At 36.6% G+C, this 22418-nt stretch overlaps 6 protein-coding genes across 6 annotated transcripts in view; 4 read left to right on the forward strand and 2 right to left on the reverse strand.

Moving 5' to 3' along the window:
- Nucleotides 1-22418, forward strand: part of LOC113396755 (chorion class A protein Ld2/Ld41-like) — a 207844-nt gene that overhangs the window by 6222 nt on the left and 179204 nt on the right. The gene's annotated exons all lie outside the window — the stretch shown is intronic.
- LOC113396756 (chorion class B protein PC10-like) lies at nt 807-1666 on the reverse strand. The gene is made up of 2 exons (XM_026634810.2): nt 1566-1666; nt 807-1354 (listed from the first exon to the last, which is right to left on the reverse strand). The coding sequence occupies exons 1-2, from the start codon at nt 1611-1613 to the stop codon at nt 878-880; spliced, it is 525 nt and encodes a 174-aa protein (XP_026490595.2). The 5' UTR covers nt 1614-1666; the 3' UTR covers nt 807-877.
- On the forward strand, nt 7111-8417 carry LOC113396757 (chorion class B protein PC10-like). Its single transcript, XM_026634811.2, has 2 exons — nt 7111-7203; nt 7889-8417. The coding sequence occupies exons 1-2, from the start codon at nt 7156-7158 to the stop codon at nt 8369-8371; spliced, it is 531 nt and encodes a 176-aa protein (XP_026490596.1). The 5' UTR covers nt 7111-7155; the 3' UTR covers nt 8372-8417.
- Nucleotides 14605-15727, reverse strand: LOC113396759 (keratin, type I cytoskeletal 14-like). The gene is made up of 2 exons (XM_026634812.2): nt 15605-15727; nt 14605-15274 (listed from the first exon to the last, which is right to left on the reverse strand). Exons 1-2 carry the CDS (start codon nt 15653-15655, stop codon nt 14666-14668), a joined length of 660 nt encoding a protein of 219 aa, XP_026490597.2. The 5' UTR covers nt 15656-15727; the 3' UTR covers nt 14605-14665.
- LOC113396760 (chorion class B protein PC10-like) lies at nt 15842-16748 on the forward strand. The gene is made up of 2 exons (XM_026634813.2): nt 15842-15970; nt 16195-16748. Exons 1-2 carry the CDS (start codon nt 15926-15928, stop codon nt 16705-16707), a joined length of 558 nt encoding a protein of 185 aa, XP_026490598.1. The 5' UTR covers nt 15842-15925; the 3' UTR covers nt 16708-16748.
- LOC113396761 (chorion class B protein PC10-like) lies at nt 20794-21760 on the forward strand. Its single transcript, XM_026634814.2, has 2 exons — nt 20794-20900; nt 21128-21760. Exons 1-2 carry the CDS (start codon nt 20853-20855, stop codon nt 21713-21715), a joined length of 636 nt encoding a protein of 211 aa, XP_026490599.1. The 5' UTR covers nt 20794-20852; the 3' UTR covers nt 21716-21760.

The raw sequence follows: 22418 nt of genomic DNA on the forward strand, positions 1-22418 counted from the left end.
GCGGATATAAACCCTATCGAAAATCAATGGGGTTAGATGGTGCAGCGGTGGATAAATAATAACGATAGAACCAAAGCAGCTGTCGTAGAACATTGCCGAAGTGTTTGGGAGGGCTTCAGAGGAACCGACATAACTCTCGCCTTCTTGGATCAATGCGACAGCGACTACAAGCTGTGATTGATACGAATGGCGGATACACTCGTTTTTAATAAAATAAATAAGATTTGTTTAAATGAATAAATTTTACCATAATTACTATTTATTTTTGCTATTTTATTTACTACTTCCGTCCTGTGGTTTCACCCGCGTTCCCGTGAGATTTTATGTTTTCCTGGGATAAAAAGTGTCCTATATGTTATTCTAGTACATATTCTACCTGTTGCCAAATTTTATCCAAATCCGTTCAGTAATTTTTACGTGAAAGAGTAACAAACATACATCCTAGAGAAATCAGCCAGATCCATACACACAAACTTATAATATTAGTAGGAAGTAGGATTACTACTATGCACTCTCTTTTATAAAAGACAAGACAATGTCCTAATCTCCGATGTTACACGAGCATTCACGAAGGGCTATGAGGTTTCGTGAAAAGTTATTTGTAATTATCATCCCGATTGACAACAACATTGACTAACTATGTTGTACTTTATTTTGTAATTTATTTATGATCCGTCGAATCAAGTGAAAACTCAATCCATAATACACGAAGTCGCAATAATATTTTGTGCGTATCTTTAAATATAAGCCTAACTTTAGAGCCGAGATAGTATAGAGGCCTTTTGTAGAGAATAAAAAAACAACCATTTAATTTTCAATTTTCTATATTGCGATATAAGTACGTTAAAAACGTTAAAGCCCTTTTTTATATTAAATTTTATATGACATTATTACAACCGCAACCAGCGCGAGCGTATGGACCAGCTAGAGGTCCGATACCGTAGCCGAAGGGACCGTAGCCGGCCGCATCAACAGCCAAAGGACCAACACCGTAGCCGAGTGGACCAGCTATTCCAGCAGGTGCAATATCTTCAGCCAATATGGTCACGACTCCACTGCCACAGGCGTAATTGACAGCACCAGCACCAGCAGTCGGCAGAGCGCCTTCTATAGCCACGGTTCCTAAGAAAGGCAGAGCGCCGGTGACAGCAAGAGTTCCTTCGATGGCGTTTTCAGTTAAAACAGATACTCCGGTCGGTGGTATGGCTGATGCACTGGATATGCCGAGTCCACCTCCATTGGAAGCTGGAACGGCAGCAGCTTCTAATCCACAAGGAGCTGCTAAGGGAGCAGCTGCCAAAGGAGCACCACAAGGACCGGCTAGTCTAGAGCCTATGTACTGTCCCGCGATACACTGTAACAATTATCACCAATAATATTACAGAATAATTTCAAAAGAGAGTCTAAAAATACATCTCATTATGATTAACAAGGAAACAGTTATAGAATCAAAGTGAGATACAAACCTAGCCTAGACTCTAAATGATAAAACTTATTTAAGTAAAAAACTTTATACAATATAGATGAATATACTTCTAAAATACTGATCTAAAAATCTCAATTACCTGTATCAGGAGCGCATGAGCGCAGACGAAGAGTACAGCTTTCATCATGTTAATAGTTAAATGACTAACTTGGGAATAAATAAAATGGAGAGATTCTAGCCTTTTATGTAAATCAAATCAGTGAAAACTGGTGGCAGTTGTGAAAAGAAACGTGACAATAGTGTGATTAGTTAATAGGTCACTATGTAATTAATATAATTATGTAATATTTTAAATAACATAATGTATTATGTAAAAAAATCCATTACGTCATTGAATCAGTCTTTCTAGGGACTATCCTTGACTCCAAATTTCAGTATGGCACCCATTTGTATGCCCTAGAAGGGAAACTAAGAAGGGTCATTTATGCAATCAGAGCAATCCAGACTAGTTTATTTTAGTAATTTTCATAGTCCTATGTCGTATGGAATGTTGTTATGGTGTAATGCCGCAGATACTGAAATTGTATTTATTGTGCCGAAATGTACTCTCTGAACTATTTATAATATTAGTTCTAGGATATTGCGCGAAAATTTAAAAGAAATAGGTATATTAACGGCTCCTTCACAACATATTTATTGTAATGTAATGTTTATATGAACAAAATATGTTATATACAAGAAACTTGTAACCCCTTTCCGCTTGCATACGGTACAGAGAACGTTTTTGGGCAATGGTATACGCATGTATACGTTTATCAAGACTAAATTAATCAATAAATCTTATTATTCATTAAAATAATACTTTTTGAAAAAAAGACCTGGATTTAGGCTCGGGTTCCATCACAAGGTTGATTGAACAATAACTATGAGTAACAGCATTGTAAATCTGTTTATTTGAAAAGGGCAACTATGCGAGTTTGTTGACGTTTCTTCTTGCTGGGCTGCTTACAGAAATGATGGGTAGTGTTTAAATATTAACGACTTAAACGATTTAAAGTTTACCTAAACAAAACACATTTGATTTTCATTTTTAATTTTGATTATTTTCTAATGAGTCGAGGGAATGAGAGAGTTTTTATTTTATTTTTCAAAGTAGCAGCGGTTGGGCAATTTGACCACCTAAAAATAAATGGTAACCACCACCCATAGACTTTAGCGCTGCAAGACATATCAACCAATCCTTTCATCGCAAATGTGGCAAAATTTAGGAATTATGATGTAATATTCCTTTTTCCAGTAATGTCCTAAGATGTATCCTTCAAATCACAACATATTTATATTCAGTATATCTGCTTGGAGGTTGTATGTGAGTAAGCTAATTGGGTAACATATGTAATGGTGGCAAGAATGTTTACAGTATTTCCCCGTTGAATCGCAATTCTGAATTTATGTTTGAAAATGAACCAGCCTTCCCGTCACCGGTGGAGTCAATAAGATCTTGTATCTAACCCGCCTCGGCTTCGCACGGGTGCATTGCTGATACTAAATATACTACAGAATGTCTTACAACAATCACAGCTTTTTTGTCATTAGACAATACAAATCGCTATAGCCCTGCGTTTTAAATCTGTAATATCTTAGAAAATGATCATTTAAATTACATGGTGTAAGGGGCCATATTCATCTATATTAAATGCACAATGTATTTAAGGTACTTAATTGGATAAGGATTAATGCTGTATTGCTTAAAATCGCTTCGAAAATAAGCCATTATATCTCGTAAAAAGTAAAGGATAAAAAATGTTTGTCGTGGGTTATTCCAAAGAGTTAGATATGTTTATACCATCGCGAACTTTTTTGAAGACCTTTTTAAAGTGTGCAATACTGCAATACATTATTTTGATCTATCTCATAGGTTTAAGCCAGCATTTGCAATGTAAGCTCAAAAAATGTGTTTATTTACGGCATCACTTTAAATATCTCTAAAATTATCAGTGTTTCTCTACTATTTTGTGCATGTATTATACATATGAACCTACCTCTTGAATCAATCTACCTATTAAAAAACACCGCATCAGAATCCGTTGTGTAATTTTAAAGATCTAAGCATACATAGGGTCAGAGAGCGGTAAACGACTTTGTTTTATACTATGTAATGATGAGGATTGTTTCAACGACAAATGGAACACAGACATAATTTAAAATGTGAGTCGCATATCTAACGAAGTTTGCTCGAATACCTACTATTGGTAAGTCGAAAATTTATATCAGTCAGACGTAAAAGTTTGCCCCAGCACTATTTTTTTTTCTTAATCTCTAATATTTGTCAATTCAGCATCTAGATTGCTGTCGAGGTATTTTCCTTTGCGAATTACGGATGTGTGTTTCAGCATAGCAATGACTTTTTTTGCCAAGTACATTTTTAAAATGGACGTTTATAATTTACAGATGACTTTTTAATGCAAGACGTGGAGATATTCGTGGAGATATGTTTTTAATTTACTATTTATAATTACTATGACCAACTGTGTATATTGATTATAAAATAGAGCCAAATTAATAAAATTGGAGTGTCTGTTTGTAATATTAAAATAACCCATTTTTACTAAATGCATATGTATGTCTACACGGTACATATACCAAAATAACATTTTTTACAATTTTTGTCTGTCTGTCTGTTTGTTCCGGCTAATCTCTGGAACGGCTGAATCGATTTCGACGGGACTTTCACTGGCAGATAGCGGATGTAATAAGGAGTAACTTAGGCTACTTTTATTTTAGAATTATATATAGAATAAAAATAAAATCACGCTACAATATACAAATAACTTAAATTCAAACAACGCGCACGAAGTCGCGGGCACAGCTAGTTTGTCAAATAAAATAAACGTCGGGTCTAATGGACGTGTATCAGTAGAACCGTGTGCTTCGTTTTGATTTTTGAATGTAGGTGCAGAGACAGTCAAATGAGCCACCTGATGGTAATTGGTCAGCACCGTCCATAGACATTGCAACGGTAGGAATAACATGCATCCCTTAGATCACCAATACACCTCAAACTTAGGAACTAAGATGTTAGGTCCTTGTGCCTTTAGTTACTGGCTCACTCGCCCTTCAAACTGGAACACAACAGTACTAAGCACTGCTTTTTGGTGGTAGAAAATGTGCTGGTGCATTAGTGGTATCTATCAGATGGGTTTGCGCAAAGTGCAGGCTTGGATCCGTTGTTTTTGGTGCCAAATGCTCAATACATCAACGACACAGTTAAAAAAAAATGTTTTATACTAATGGTATGGCTTGGTAGGGCTAATAATTCAAGCAAGATCGAGTGAAATTTAGTTGAAAACGAATTTATTGCCTCCATAGGTGCTAGTAATGAAGGCTTAATGTTTTAACTGAACCAAGCAAGCTTGGACGCAGAGGAGGAGGAAACTAAAGGTAGACATGGTTGTTAGTTTAGTTGAACAATTGACAATTTTAATACAACAATCATCAAATAATCGCCGATGCTTTTATATGGGTTAAAATATTATTTCGAAATATTTATAAACGTGTTTTTTATTAGTTAGGAAATTTATTGTGATTCCTACTTCATTAACCTAATACGGTTACTGATTTTAGAATTACGAGTGACGTAATCTTGAAAATAGAACACATTTTTTTAATACTGTCAGTTGATTGGTTTATTTAGTCTAAACCAGATGATTCGTTAAGATAATTCTGACTTTTTTAATATTGTATACACTAGGTTTGGATCTATAATTACGAATATTAAAATGTCAAAAAAATAAACATTTGACATCGCCTCCGTTGCAGACGGGGTCTTCAAAAAACAGAATTGACAGTCATCGTTTACGTGTTGCTAATATTCTTGTCACCACTCCAGATAAAATATTGCGTAAATTAAGTTTGTTAGTTATATAGATGACAAACTAGCAGAAGTCCTGAGTTTAAATCCCAAGTCAGGTCTAACATACGTATTGGCGTCTTCTTTAAATATCTCCTCAATATCTGGTATTTGGAAGTTGTCAGCTTATACCCTAAGTCCCCATGTGAATCCGATAGCACTGCGAGCGAAATTGTTGCGACCAGCAAACGACTGTTCGTTTAGTTTACACTACTGTTAGTGTTAGTGCGCGTGTATTTGCGTAAACGTTTGTGCACTAAAATATGTCTTATATACTTGTCTTGTCGCTCTTGAGAATGACCAAAACTAGTCAGAAGGATATCATCATCATCATAGAAATAAAGTTCTGAGTAACGCCCTGGTCTAACCACTAAATTTATACTCAAAAAATCAAAATCAAAATATACTTTATTCAAGTAGGTTTTTGCAAGCACTGTTGAATCGTCATTTAACAAACTATTTTAAGTAAAGCTACCACCGGTTCGGAATGCAGATTCTACCGAGAAGAACCGGCAAGTTACTCTTTTTCAACATCTAAAAATATAGTCATGTCATAATTGTTAAATACAATTATATATGTATGTTATGTTATACCACTAAGATTATTTATGAGACTTTAGTAGTTGAGTAAGAATTCATAAAATTTAACTACAAATAAATCTATAACGTAGTTACGAAATTTTGTAAGTTATTGACTTGAGAATGGCTTTGATCGTATCGGTAAGGAAGACTATTTCATTATTAATAACTTTCCCTAAATTGCAATTAAGAGCATAAAATGTAATCGTCTTACGGTCGACGAAGCCCTCATGAACCACTTCGGAGCCATAGTAATGGCGGCACAGCTGTCCGGAGCTAGCGAGGTGGTCCTCATCGGAGATATCAACCAATTGCCTTATATCAACAGAGAAAATGTGTTCGAAATGAGGTACTGCCGACCAAGCATGACAACATACATCACCCGTGAGTTATCCTGTACGCACCGAAACCCCCTCGTACGTCGCATACGCCATTAGCGAGGTCTACCGTAGCATCTACTCTGCAGGCCCCATCGTCCACTCCCTCAAAATGGAGAGATTCACTGACGCCAACATACCATCCGACCAAACCAAAACCCTATATCTGGCCCATACGCAGGAGGAAAAGAAACTCCTGATGGACCAGGGATACGGAAAAGGTGAAGGGTCAAGCGTCATGACCATCCACGAATCTCAGGGACAGACCTACGGCGACGTTATCATAGTCCGACAAGAGAAGACGACAAGCTCGAAGTCCAGCGAAGATCTGCCGATGTTCAGTAAAAATATAAAATAACGCCAAAATTTATAAATGTAAAATGTAAAAAAGGCACGGGCAGCTGTGAGCCCGTGGATGTTGTAAATTAAATAATACAAAAAAAACCAACCCGTTAAGTCAGTTAAGATACATGTGTTCTAACCACTGCTCCAACTCGGCTCTCTTTATTGAAGCAGTGTGTTGAAATTAGCTCCAAACCTTCTCCTCGAAAGGGAGAGGAGTTCTAAGCCCAGCAGTATGACATTTACAGGCTTCACATATTTTGCTAATAGAACGATATCTCCTATTTTATAAAACCAATGATTAATAAAGACATTTAATTAAATATTTTGTCATACAATACATAACATCATAAAGTTACACAGAATAATACGAAATTATGTCAAACGTTTCTAACGGCGTTCTCTCACGTGTCACGTATTTATTTTTTTCATAACTTACGATTACATTAAATTACAAATATTTAGTATAAAAGGCTGATGTATATTCAAAAATATATTCTCAACTTTAAATTGCAACAGTAAACATGTACAAGGCTGTGCTTTTGGTCTGCGTTCAGGCGCTCACGATCCAGGTAAATCATAAAAGTAACATATTAATAATGCCTCCTTGGTCCAGTAAATATAAGGCCGCAGATCCTGGGCTTAAACCCAAGATCGGGTCGATAAAAAGTTATTTGTAACAGCCCGAAGTCTGGTGTGTGGAAGTGTGTACAATCGTGTGTCTTGTTGGTCCTGCGCCTGAAACTCTTTCCGACCGTATCGGATTTGCCGTCGCATCGGATTATGAGAGTGATTGAACAGAGATTGCGTCTGAGTTTGCGCCCATGTGCACTATGTCATGTAACTATATGTCCTACGTAGTTTGCTGGTCTTCCTTAAGATTAACAGCCGCAGCCGAAATTGCTCAGGGCGACGTCATTATTATTAATCTAGACAATTTGCTTCATAATCTATATCACAGAACATTCAATTAATAATAACTAATCTTATAATTTCCCATTTTAGCCATAAACTTTTTCACTGTTTTGAAGAAAGAATCAGAACATATCAATAGTATTCTGGTTGAGGATTCGAGGAAAATTCAAGATGAATGGAATCTAGCATTTAAGACAGTTATAGATTCTGATCCGAATCCAATCCTGCGAGATAATTAAATAGTCACTGGATTATTTGATGTTATTATTAAACTGGACATTATTAATTAACATGTTTCATTAATTTAATATTCAATTTAATTAAGAAAATATCTTCTTTCAGTCAATCGCTTCTCAGTGTATTGGCGCTGGATTTGCTGCAGCTCCCTGGGCATCAGTCGCACCCTGCGCTGCCGCTGCTCCTTTAGCAGTAGCTGCTGGTCCCTGTGGTGCTTACGGCCCAGCTGCTTTTGCTGCTTCCAATGGAGGCGGTTTTGGAGTATCAAGCGCATCTCCCATCCCAGCAACTGGTGTATCTGTTATATCCGAAAACGCAATTGAAGGAGCCCTCACCGTTACTGGCGTTCTGCCATTCTTAGGAACAGTGGCTTTAGATGGTGTACTACCAACTGCTGGTGCTGGCATTGTCTCATACGGTTGTGGCAATGGAGAAGTGGCAATAGTAGCAGAAGACATTGCTCCCATTGGTATTGGAGCTCCACTTGGCTATGCTGATGCCTACGGCTACGGTCCCTATGGCTACGGAAACGGTCCGCTACCTGGACCTTACTCTCGCCCTGGTTGCGGTTGTGGTGGCCTCATATAAATAGATAAGGAAATTATTATTTTTTTTAATAAAGATTTATTAAAAACTATCACTCTGAATTTATTCTCGACAATTTGCTGAAATTTAAAAAAGGATTTATTTGATCAACGATTTTTTTTTTTTTTTGAGCTATTTAATTATCGAGAAACAAACAGACATAATATATAAAATATAAACCAATCAAGTTCAAGTTACAAATGAGAATCAGAAACTAGTAAGCGAGACAAGAAAATTGAAAACCGAAATTTTAAACAATTCATTTTAAAATTAATAACAAACAAAACAGTAAACGGTGTTTGTTCACACGAAAAGAGATAATGCTACTTATTACATTATTGTGAGAAGATTCTTGCTACTTTGAATAAGATCGCTTGGTGGTAGGGCGTCGTGCAAACCCGTCTGGGTAGGTACCACCCACTCATCAGATATTCTGCCGCGAAACAGCAATACTCGGTATTGTTGTGTTCCGGTTTGAAGGGTGAGTGAGCCAGTGTTACAGGCACAAGGGATATAACATCTTAGTTCCCAAGGTTGGTGGCGCATTGGTGATGTAAGGAATGGTTTAATTAGAGCGCCATTGTCTATGGGCGGTGATGACCACTAACTTACCGATATCATAAAAAAAATAGTTCGGAATGGCAACGTTTGACCTGTTTTGACTGTAAGTAATTGAACCGCCAGTATTTATTATTAACAATACATCCGATAATATTACAAGATGTACTAAAAGAATTAAATTAAAAAAACTAACCAGTTGCTAGGTTAATCAATGTATTTGACTGCTTATTTTGTGTTTGGTCTTAAAACGGCATATATTATTAGGGGTATCATATAATGCGTTAACGTCACACAGGGCCGGACCGTTACTTTAGGGGGCCCTGGGCTAACACTACTTTGGGGCCCACCTAAGACATATCTGAACGTAGACTTGAAGTAAATTAATTGAATGGGTTTGATCAATTGCAGGACTCGCTCTACTGCAAACCATACGATCTGTTTAATTTAATAAAGTTATGGATTCCTTCGCATTATCGTCTATTTTTGACTATGACTCGACTTAGGTGGGGCCCCCTTAAATCCACGGGGCGCTGGGCTGAAGCCCAAAAAGCCATATAGATCCGGCCCTGACGTCACAGGCACATGGCATCTTATTACTGATGGATGACCTTTTTTGGACGCGCGATCCACCCGGTAACGGCACCGTCGGCACCGTCGGCACATTACGGTAAATGTGAGACATATTCGCTATTATACATAACGTCTCAATAAAAAAACGTGCTTAGTCTAGAGTTTCATAACAATAGTAATGTAATTATTTCTCTTTACCGACTTATTTTCGTTGCCTCTGACTTTATCGGTTTTAATAGAGATTTAAACACGTAAACGCCCCGGGCGAGTTCATTGATTTTAATCAAAGAAATCTTATTTTGAATTTCGTACTGTGATTGTATGTAATTTATCGTAATTTTTTTTTTTTAATTAAGTTCCTGTGACTGACGTTTTCTTTTATAAGTATGTACATAAGGTATGTACATTTGACGACCTCCGTGGTCGAGTAGTGTGTACACCAGCTTTCTTGAGTACGCCACTCCTAGGTCCCGGGTTCGATTCCCGGCCGAGCCGATGTAGAAAAAGTTCATTAGTTTTCTATGTTGTCTTGGGTCTGGGTGTATGTGGTACCGTCGTTACTTCTGATCTTCCATAACACAAGTGCTTTAGCTACTTACATTTGGATCAGAGTAATGTATGTGATGTTGTCCAACATTTACATTTATAAGGTTTTATTTAAATTTATTTATTATTATTTAAGCATAGAATTATTCTCAATAATTGTTAATTTATTTTCAATTGTTCGTTCCTATTATTAATAACGTTATGTATAGAGAAATCAAATTCGTTCCAAGTGGGTCCCGCAACACCTACTGGTTAAGATGCACGCGTTCTAACCAGAACGTTAGAACTTCTTAACCGATGATTGCGGGTTCAAACCCAGGCAAGCACCACTGAATTTTTATGTGCTTAATTTGTGTTTATAATTCATCTCGTGTTCGGCGGTGAAGGAAAGCTTCGCGAGGAAACCTGCATGTGTCTAATTCTAACGAAATTCTGCCATATGTGTATTCACCAACCCGCATTGGAGCAGCGTGGTGGATTTTGCTCCAAGCTTTCTCCTCAAAGGGAGAGGAGGCCTAAGCCCAGCAGTTGGATTTACAGGCTGTTAATGTAATGTATTTAATGTAAAAAATATCTCACAAATCGTTGCCGCATTTAAATCAAAACACGTAGACGTAAACTCAGTGACGAAAATAGCAAATCGTTTTGAGGGATCACTTAACCAACAATATCTTAAACCCGTTTTGTTGGACACAAGGGAAATCCTCGAAAGATACCCGAGATCCTTGTGACCGGGTTATACGGGTTTTATCTTAAACTAGCTTTTGCTCGCGACTTCGTCCGCGTGGAAGTCATAAAACGTAAAATCCCCTTTTTTCCGTGTTCCCAGCAAGCATGCTTGCAAGCTTCCGCGTGGTAGCTGGTAACTGGCTGTCGCAAAAAATATTTGGTCTATACCTTTTCCTTATAAGATTTCCTTATAAAAAATATTTTTTGTTTTTTTTATTAGGTGCCAGTATAAACAGATTGGAGGTGGAACTGACACGTGAGCAAGCCACATAAAACTGTCCATGAGAGAAGCAATTTTCTCCCAAATCTACGCCACCGACTTTTAAAGTTTGCCCTTGCGACTTATTTATTGTCATCGCGAAGCAAACTTTCAGGGGAAATTGAAGATCCATGATTAAACTGTATAGTGGCTCTGGAAGTGGTTCAAAAGCATCAAGTGGAACCTTCCCTCCACTGCAACACATACCAGCATTTTCCTCTTTCCACTTAAAAGCATTACACCATTGGCATTTATGTTCCATAGTCCCTGTACATACAGCTCTATCAGATTCATAGGATAACTCAAGATCATATGCCAGTCCCGACAGTAATTTTGTATTCCATGTTTTTGCTTTATTATTTTTACGATATTGAGACTGAATATTTCTTCGTTCCTCCGAGTGGGTATGTTGATAGTTAGCAACTGTTTGACGATGTTCATTGGGATGTGAGGCCTGATAAGCAGCTTGCGCCTGTCGATGCACTTCTGGATGCAAAGCTTGGTAATCAGCCTGCGTTTGTCGATGGACATCAGGATGCGAAGCTTGGTAAGAAGCTTTTGCTTTTCTGTAAACTTCAGGGTGTGTTTTTTGATACTCTGCAACCGCTTGCCGATGTGCTACAGGGTTCTTTTGAGCAGATTTTTTTTGCTGATTTTTCCCGATTTTATTCGTGTATCGCGTCCTACGCTTTTTGACGACCTTTTCTATTTGAATAGGCATCGCCTCGTCATTGTTTGACTCAGAGTCAGTTTCCGAAGTAGCGATTCCGGGGATGGGAGAAACAACTTCTAGCCTTCGCTGTATAATTTTTAATAACCTTTGTTGCCGAAACTTGTGTTAATGGAATATAAGCATCAAAATGGCCATTAGAAAAACCGCCAGTAAAGCGAAGACGTTTAACAGGAAAACCTTCAACTCCAGTTTTCACATAAAATTTTCCGTCACGGTAGACATATTGAAATATCATAAATATCCATATGTTGTGGTTTTCATCATGTCGTCGTAATATTCATTTTGTGTAGAATAGTTGTCTCCATTTGCAGCACACAACATAACCGAAAATTACATCCAGTTTTCAGCAACAAAGCTAACAATACGTTGACATCCCTTTCCGTTCCGAACATCCAAAAAGATAAAGCTCTAAATAAACAGGCACCATCCTTTCCAATATCTACAACAGTATGAGGTACATTTCCTCCATTAATAATTTCATGAATCATTTTAACGAAATGCAGTAACACAATTTTATTCAACTTTAACCTGCAAACCTAATTACGAACTAAAAAGAAACCAACTAAAAATAAATGAAACCTAAAAGTAACTATTCAATTGAAATTAACCTACCTAATAAAGTGCGAGTCGGACTCGTGGACCGAGGGTTCCATATACATATTTATAGGTATGCAAATAGCTCATAGATCTACCAAAAGGGAACGATGCTTGAAGATATTTCCCTTTTTCAAGTTTTCTAAATTTTCCAATGTAAGCAGAGCCCTGTTCCTAAGCAAAATGTACGCAGTGTGGTATCAATTTATATTGGGTATTTTTATAAACAAATAAAAATAAAAAAATTCATGATTTTCAGTTTTTTTTTTTAGTTTATTGCGCTATAATAACTATCTTCATGCCAAATTTCAAGTTTCTAGGACTACGGACTTTCAAGAAAAAAATACAATTCCCGTTTATTCCCTATCCCTTGGGAATTCCGAAATATCCTAAAAACAGTTTTTAGTTGTTGTTATAACCTACTTGCATGCTAAATTTGAAACCCCTAATAATTATAGTTACGGAGATAGAGCTACTTTGGTTCGAAAATATAAATCCCATTTATTCCCTATCCCGTGGAAATTATGAAAAATCCCTTCTTAGTGCACCTCTAGGATACTCAAGGTATACGTGTGCCAAATTTCAAGTCTCTAGGTCCAGTGGCTTAGGCTGTGCATTATCTGTCAGTCACTCAGTCACTCAATCACTCAGTAACGGAAGAGTTTTATATATATATTGATTGTTATACTTTAGCGCCTAATGCATCAATACCTTGAAGTGTAATACATTAAAAAAAAAAGATCGCGCGTTCGCCTGTCAAAGAGTCTTGGATTTATACTTTTTGGCGCGAGTTTGGATGTTTCGAATATACTTGTTTTTGTGTCATAGTAAATATTTTTAGTTTGTTTTCGTTATTAATTAGTATGCATCGACAGGCGCAAGCTGCTTATCGGGCCTCACATCCCAATGAACATCGTCAAACAGTTGCTAACTATCAACATACCCACTTGGAGGAACGAAGAAATATTCAGTCTCAATATCGTAAAAATAATAAAGCAAAAACATGGAATACAAAATTACTGTCGGGACTGGCATATGATCTTGAGTTATCCTATGAATCTGATAGAGCTGTATGTACAGGGACTATGGATCATAAATGCCAATGGTGTAATGCTTTTAAGTGGAAAGAGGAAATGCTGGTATGTGTTGCAGTGGAGGGAAGGTTCCACTTGACGCTTTTGAACCACTTCCAGAGCCACTATACAGTTTAATCATGGATCTTCAATTTCCCCTGAAAGTTTGCTTCGCGATGACAATAAATAAGTCGCAAGGGCAAACTTTAAAAGTCGCTGGCGTAGATTTGGGAGAAAATTGCTTCTCTCATGGACAGTTTTATGTGGCTTGCTCACGTGTCAGTTCCACCTCCAATCTGTTTATATTGGCACCTAATAAAAAAAACAAAAAATATTGTTTATAAGGAAATCTTATAAGGAAAAGGTATAGACGAAATATTTTTTGCGACAGCCAGTTACCAACTACTACGCGGAAGCTTGCAGCATGCTTGATGGGAACACGGGAAGAAGGGGATTTTACGTTCTATGACTTCCACGCGGACGAAGTCGCGGGCAAAAGCTAGTGCCTCATAAGATTAAAAACACTCGAATTCGTTGATCTTCAAATATCAAACCTTCATTTATCTTCATATTCAATTAAAGTTTAGTTTGTAAATAATATTTAGAAACGAACGATAGTTTTTAATATCTGAAGTTTTTATTGTATTTGTAAAATTTTTTTTTTTTTTTTACTTTGTGTAGAAAATAATATGTTTGTATAAAAAAATAACCTTAGAAAGATACAGCGCTATTGGGAAAAACAATATTCCTGATAGTTATAGACATAGCAAATTCTAACCACAAGAGAAAAAAGCCAAATAAACACAACAACATTTGACATTAAATTGACGTCAACGCAAACGCGATATGATTGGTCGAGAATCCATCTCTGATACTCGTTAAGGATTTGTTAAACGTCGAAGAAACTGTTTTGAACTAAAATTAAAGTGGATATAAGCAGTGACGTGAAATAATATTGTATTATGAATATAATAAATATAATAATAATAATAAATGTAATATATCAAGAACTGTTAGTAGTGTACAATATAGCTGAATTATTAGCAAATTTCATGGAATATGTAAATCTTAAGTTTGTTTGTCTTAGATATTTCTTTGAACGGAATAGGTGATAGATACTTTTCGATCGTTAAAATATAAATCGGATATTAAATTGAATTACAAACACATATTTAATAAATTAACTATTTATTATATTGAAATAGTTAAATAATTATTTATTTATATAAATACTAAATTAGATTATAGTTACCATTACCAAAACCGCATCCACACCCGCACGTGCCAAATACAGAGACTCTGCCAGAGGCTGGCACATCTCCTGCAAATCTTACTGAACCAATGATTGGTACTTGACCAGCGACGAGTGTGTTACCAATCACAGGCATTTCACCAACTACCGCTATTTCGCCATAGCCAGTCTCGCAGGGTCTATTTATTTGTGTGGCTACGTCAAGCGCCAGGTCCACGCCTGCATTGTATGAATTCAAAGCCAGCCCAGGTGCTAAACCTGTTCCAAAATCAGGTCCAAGGTTAGGTCCTAAGCCAAGACCTAAGTTAGGTCCTATACCAGGTCCGAGGCCAGGTCCTAAGCCAAGTCCTAAGTTAGGTCCTATACCAGGGCCTACGCCAGGTCCTAAGCCAAGTCCTAAGTTAGGTCCTATACCAGGGCCTATGCCAGGTCCTAAGCCGGATGCCAAGCCATGCGCCAAGCCAGGTCCCAAACCGTTCGCCAAACCATGTTGATAGCCATTGTTATGACCGAAAGCTGCGTTCATATCACCATAAGCATTTGGATTTGCGAGACCAGCTCCATAACTTCCATATTGACAAAGCACTTTCTGTAATAAAAAATATTTATATTAAAATGATTTCCAACTCTATACATTTTTTTTTATCCTTAATCAGCAAATACGAAATTTCAAAATTAGAAGCATCGATGTGAAAGCAGAACAGATGAACTTTAAATAAGTGAACGATAGATCGATGAGTGAACTGAAAGGAAGACCGGCAATAACGCAAATATCTGAAAATATAATTTTAAATTTTTAAGTCAAACCGTAAACTTACTGTGAACTTGTTAAATTAAAAATATAAAAAATTCGAATTCAGTTTATATTATATATATTTTTTAAATCATTCAATAGCTAATATTTTTGCTTTAAACATACCTGAGTTACAAGTGTCTGAATAAGAATGAAAGTTAGAATTGAAAAGTACATAATACTTCGGTTCGATAATGTCCAATCATTCGAAAATTGTCAAACTACAACATTTATCTTAAATTTATATTACATTTCATAATTTTTTATCTGTGCGAGATAAAACATTACATAAAAACCTATTCTTAAAGTTACATTCGATGATAATCGTTAAGTTACAAATAATTGATAAGTTTATCTGTGAATGTTTTGTAATCATTGTCATATAAAAGTGCTATTTTTTGAAAATTATTCAATTTACAACTGAGTTTCATTGAAATCAAACAAAAGATGTCTTTCAAAATAGTATTCTGTCTTTCAACTGTTCTTCTTCAGGTAGTTATAATTATTTTATCTTAAACATTATAATCTTTTCTTTTTTTTATTTTATTCGTTTTACTTACGGATGGTAGAATCGTCTACGAGGCGTAATTCTTATGTAGTTAACGCAAAAACTTAGAGAAACGGTTTTATGGCTCATAACAAAAATGATCGGTTACTTATGTAAAGTAACTTCAAGGAAAAAGATTTACGAATAGTCTTTGGTTTTTATGTTACAGACAATATCAGGACAATACATCGGTAAAGGATTTAACGGTGGCGTCATCGGTGCTGGCTTGGCTGCTGCTGAAAATGCTGCCCTGGCTAATAGTATGGCCTATGGCGCACCCTTGGCAGCTAATGGCTTAGCATACGAAGCCGCAATAGCAGCCAATGGACCGTATGGACCCAATTTAGCTCCTGGTTCTAGTATCACAAACGGTGGTGGTTTCAGAGTAACAAGTTCCTCTCCAATCCCAGCAAGTGGTGTTTCAGTGCAGTCTGAAAATTTAGTTATTGAAGGTCCATTGGCAGTCTCAGGCCAGTTACCATTCTTGGGTGTAGTGGCATTGGAAGGTCCGCTGCCAGCTGCTGGCCAGGGTGCAGTTGCCTACGGTTGCGGTAATGGTAATGTTGGCATCGTGAACGAAGGAGTTGAGCCAGTGGTAGCTCCAGCATATGCTAATGGGCTCCCAAATGGTCTTGGTTATAATGGGCTTCCTAATGGTTTAGGCTATGGGCCAATGTATTAAGTTTTTTATATTTATATTATTAAATAAATTACTAATTTATTTCAATACGTATTTTAATTGAATTACCCAAAAATCGCACCGAAGCTTGTCAATTTTAAATAGGGGATATCAATGGATAGCGAAGTCTAATTGTGAAATGAATAAGCGTCACGTGTATTCTTGCATTATCAGCGAACCAGGGCCGATTTTAGGTGAGGAAATCCGTGGCTGGAAATCCGGTGCTTGAACCCCGAGCCTTCCACGGGTAAGGGACACGTATACTTTAAATGACTGAAACAAAAAAATCTAAATTCCGACGAGTAAACAGATATAATGAATAGACACGCATATATATTTAGATAATTTTAATATACTCGTATCTACATATATTAGTTAATTTATGTAAAAGAATGAAATAAAAAATAAAAAGTTTATTTTTTTCCCAAATAATTTGTTTTAATTATTCAAATACGCGGCTGGAAAAAAAAAGTTTAATTGCAATCAAACCAGAAAATTGCAAAAGTAGTTAGTTAAGTAGTAACAATGGCAAAAATCCCGAAAGAAGCAAGTTCTCTTAAACATTGTACCAACTCTTTTAACTTGGATCAGTTCCGTCGAGCCACGATTGGAGAACTGCACGGGAGGAGCCGCGGATGCGTTATATCAACACGTTTTCGCAGCCTCTCCAATCCGTGCCGAGGTCGGCCATCGCAGTGGTTTTAGAGGGTAGGAATCCCACATAACCCGGTTTCCACCCAGGAGTCCGGATACCTTACTAAAGGCTTCCACTGCGTGAAGAAAAAAAAAGTTCCTTATAACAGTGAACTCGCTTATTGTTATCTAACCGATACGATTAACGCTGACCATTTATTTTTTTTTATCTACCTGCATTGTTCTCGCGTAAGTGATGTATGTTATCTTAATGAGAAATACAGTTCTTTAAACCAAAGGAGATCAGTCATGAACACACGCATGGAACCACAAGGAACAAATACCTGTATGTTAATACAGTAAGAATAAAGTCAAGTAAATTCTACTTTTTTGGTCCCATTTGCTGTTGGAACACTTGGACCTTGGAGTATTTGTGCAAAAAACTTTATTAAAAGAGTATGACCTCACCTTATTGCCTCCACTGGTGACTGGGCTGGTTCGTTTTTAGCCCAGAGGATCGGAATTGCGATTCAACGGGGAAATGATGCTAGCAATCTTCTCACCATTCAACGTGGTCAATATTTATACAGTTATGGTTAATTAATATTTAGCCGAGATGGCCCAGTGGGTAGAACGCGTGCAACTTAACCGATGATTTCGGGTTCAAACCCAGGCAAGCGCCACTGAGTTTCATGTGCTTAATTTGTGTTTATAATTCATCTCGTGCTCGGCGGTGAAGGAAAACGTCGTGAGGAAACCGTGGGAGAGGAGGCCTTAGTCCAGTAGTGGGGAATTTACAGGCTGCAAATGTATTCTTTATTCAAGTAGGCTTTTACAAGCACTTTTGAATCGTCATAAGTGAAGCTACCACACCGGTTCGGAATGTAGATTCTACTGAAAAGAACCGGCAAGAAACTCTTTTTCAACATCTAAAAATACAATGTTAGTTAAATACAATTATATATGTATGTTATATATCCTGGCTGGAAGTCAACAAGCATTCCTTGTTTGATATATCCGGTAGATAGTTTAAGAGGACGATTGCTGTACGCACCTAGTTTTAAAAATTGGGCCAGTAAAATGAGTAAAGTGTTAATAATACGTGATTAGAACCACGATTTAAGAATATTCCGTTAGCCGCCACAGCTAGTATCGGAATACTTGGCGTTGATATTTCGAGCCTCGTTCAGTTCCGCGGTCAATTGGAAGGCAAAGCCAAATTGGCATCAAAAAAGCTCGGTGTGCTCAGCAAGGCAAGACAGTATTTCACATCGGCCTCTCGCCTAAGACTATACTAGGCCCAAATTCGGCCTCACATGGAGTACTGCTCCTACCTCTGGGCGGGTGCTCCCCAGTACCACCTCCTTCCATTTGACCGTATCCAACCTAGAGCAGCTCGAATTATCGACGATCAAGCCCTCTCTGATCAGCTTGATCCTTTGGCTCTGCGTAGAGATGTTGGATCACTTTGCATCTTCTACCGAATTTTCCATGGGGAATGTTTCGAGGAATTATTTAGATTAATCCCGGCAGCTGAATTTCACCTTCGGACATCTCGTCAAAATTCTAAGTATCACCCGCACCACCTAGATGTCCGAAAATCCACAACAACGTGTTTTTTAAGTCATTCTCTGCCTCGCATAATCACTCTGTGGAACCAGCTTTCGCCGGCGGTTTTTCCGAACCGTTACGACTTGGGAACCTTCAAGAAAAGAGCGTACTCCTTCCTTAAAGGCCGGCAACGCACCTGCAAGCCCCCGGTGTTGCAGATGTCCATGGGCGGTGAAAGTCACTTTTCACCAGGTGCGCCTCCTGCTCGTTTGCCACCTATGACATAAAAAAAAGGAAGAAAGCGAGATAACTTATCGATTCACTAGACATAGTTTGCTATTATATATTAGTGAAAAATTCACGACTAGTAAAAATAAACACCATAGAACATAATATTATTAAAAAAAATTATGAAGTTGTCAAGTTGATCTGACTGATTTACAATATTTCATCAGAATGATGTATCGACATAAATAGTTTATAAAAATGTCACGTTTATTTCAGCCTAGTATCAAACAATGACATCAATAATTGTGTCATATTGATAAAAATGTTTAGACATGTTTAACAAATCGTTTTATTGATTGTAACATATTTTGGCGCGATCGTGTTGCCTTTTATTTCTTGACTCAAATACAAATTTTTAGTTTTCTGTTTACATATTTAAGTTTAATTTATTACAGTAGTTTCTCTATTCTAATTGATTTTATTTACTTTACTTATCTAATTAATAGGTAGTTAACCTAAATAAATTTACATTTGCCAATTAGAGTTACTATAAATTAAGCAGTTAGGTTAAAGGACTCCTCCAAAGATTGCCATTGTTCCCTGTTGAGTTCTATTTGACCCCAGTTTGGGCCAGCAATTTTTCTGATATCGTCGTCCCATTTTAGTGGTCTTCCTCTGCCCCGATTTCCTAGCGTGCCTTTCCAGAAGGTTGCCTTCACGGTCCATCTTTGGTCTGTAAACCTCGCTACGTGTAAATGTTTATATACCAGAGTCATATTTAAAACGAAAGATGTGTTCATGTACAAACATTATTTTTTCTCTTTTGTTAATTTTTCTTTTTTTTTTTTGGTTTTTTTTCTTCACTTTTGCAGTCGTAGCAAACAAAAGTAATTAATAGTTTTTTATCCTGTAATGTTTGCTTTTAAATTACTATACATGATCTATCGATGAGTGTAAATAAAAATATGTATTTAAAATCCCTAGCAAACCTAAATTAGCAGCCTGTAAATTTCCCACTGCTGGGCTAAGGCCTCCTCTCTCTTTGAGGAGAAGGTTTTGAGCATATTCCACCACGCTGATCCAATGCGGGTTGGTGTGTGGCTAGATGTGTTTATAAATCATCTCGTGCTCGCCGTTGAAGGAAAACATCGTGGGGGAACCTGCATGTGTCTAATTTTAATGAAATTCTGCCACGGGTGTATCAACCAAACCGCATTCGAGCAGATGGAATTAGCTCTAAGATTCTCCTCAAGAGAGAAGAGACCTTAGCACAGTAGTGGGAATCAAATCAAATCAAATCAAAATAAACTTTATTCGAGTAGGCTTTCACAATCACTTTAGAATCGTCATTTAACAAACTATTTAAAGTAAAGCTACCACCGGTTCGGAATGTAGATTGTACCGAGAAGAACCGGCAAGAAACTCAGTAGTTACTCTTTTTCAACATCTAAAAATACATTGGAAATTATAGACTGTTACTTTAATTGTATTTCGGTAATACGATAAACACAAATTGATTATAAAATAATGTAATCAATGTACGATATATCAGTAGTAATTCATTTTGATGTAAATTAATAACATTTTGAAATTAATTTATATTTTACAATACACATAAAATAATTATGCAATCAAAAAACTATATATAATTACGGTTAACCGAAAAATAATCATTCAATTTTAATCATTTCTTTTATTAAAAACGATCGAAAACATTGACATAAAAACCTTAAAAGATGTTTATCAGAAATATTAGTCTTCTATTATCAACCATAACGATTCAGGTAATTTTTATACCGTTATTTGAATTTAGAACGTAAAAAGTTTTGTTTCTCAAATATACATTACTCTGTAATAATCTGTATTTGAAATATTATATTACTCTGTATTTGAATACATTTCTTCCAGACAAGACTCTTTCGTTTATTTTTTTGAATTTGGAACGTTTAGATTTTTTTAGTTTTTTTACTGTTTTGTAATAATATTCTATATTCAAATCCTTTCCTTCCAGATGATTGCTGGGCAATGCTTAAGAAGTGCGTATAATACTGGCGTATACAGCAACGAAATCGCTGCAGCAAATATAGTCGCTGAAACCGCAGCACTAGCAAGCGCTGCAGCTGCTGGAATTGCATACGGACCAGTTGCAAATGCTATAGCATATGCACCAGTATATGAACCCATCTGTTCTATTGGAGTACCTGGACTCACTTTCGGTCTAAGCTTGGCTGAACTTGCCGCGTCAAATGGAAACGGTCTCCGCGTCAGAAGCGGCTCGCCCATACCACCCAGTGGTGTAACAGTGGAGTCAGATAACATGCTCATCGAGGGTCCATTAGCTGTTAGTGGTCAACTGCCGTTCTTAGGTGTGGTGGCTTTGGAAGGTCCGTTACCTGCGGCTGGAGCTGGTGCGGTAGCTTATGGTTGTGGCAATGGAAATGTTGGAATTGTGAACGAGAATGTGGCCCCAGTTGCACCAGCTTATCCAAATGCCTACGCTCCGGGATACCCCAGTGCCGCGCAATCGTCTGGGTATCCTAACGCACTAGGCCTTGGATACCCCGCTGGGCCGGGATGTGGCTGTGCCGCTATGTATTGATAGTGTTTTATTTATTTAATAAATTGTTGATTTTATTATACTTTATTCGATATTTTCATTTGAAATTAAACTAGTTTAAATTAAACAATTGCTGACTCATCATAACATAACTTTATTCAGGGGAATAAATTCAGAATCATTGAAGAGGTAAAAATATAAGAGATTATGCATCAATAATTTTCCATTAGGATAGAAAATCTCTATAAGCAAAAATACCCGATACTTCGATATATAAAAAAAAAATTAATATATTAAAATATGCGTTTATAGTATAATTTAAGTTCAATATCATTCTCTCCTCTGAATGACAAATGTTTTATAATAGTTGGCTTATTCAACGATGATGAGTGTCATCCTTTAACCTTCTACCTTTACCGTATTCAACGATATAGAAAAAAAAAAGAAATAATGACATTTAAAAAAAATCCCATCGAGTTTCTTCCGTCATTTATTTTCAATAATGAAGTTTTTATTTTATTTTATTTTAACTAGGACAACCAACAGTAGATACAATATTACATCCAAAATAAAAAATAAATTACATTTCAAAATTATCAAGGCAAAAGTTCTACTACTTACAGGTAGACGCCATGCAATATCACAATGTATGTATTGAAAATATAAATTAAGCGAAGCAATAATTAAATATAAGAAGTTTAATACTGTTTTTAACTATTATATAATAAATAAAAAAAATTCAAAA

The sequence above is a fragment of the Vanessa tameamea genome, chromosome 28 (assembly GCF_037043105.1).
Source record: "Vanessa tameamea isolate UH-Manoa-2023 chromosome 28, ilVanTame1 primary haplotype, whole genome shotgun sequence".
Lineage (NCBI taxonomy): Eukaryota > Metazoa > Arthropoda > Insecta > Lepidoptera > Nymphalidae > Vanessa > Vanessa tameamea.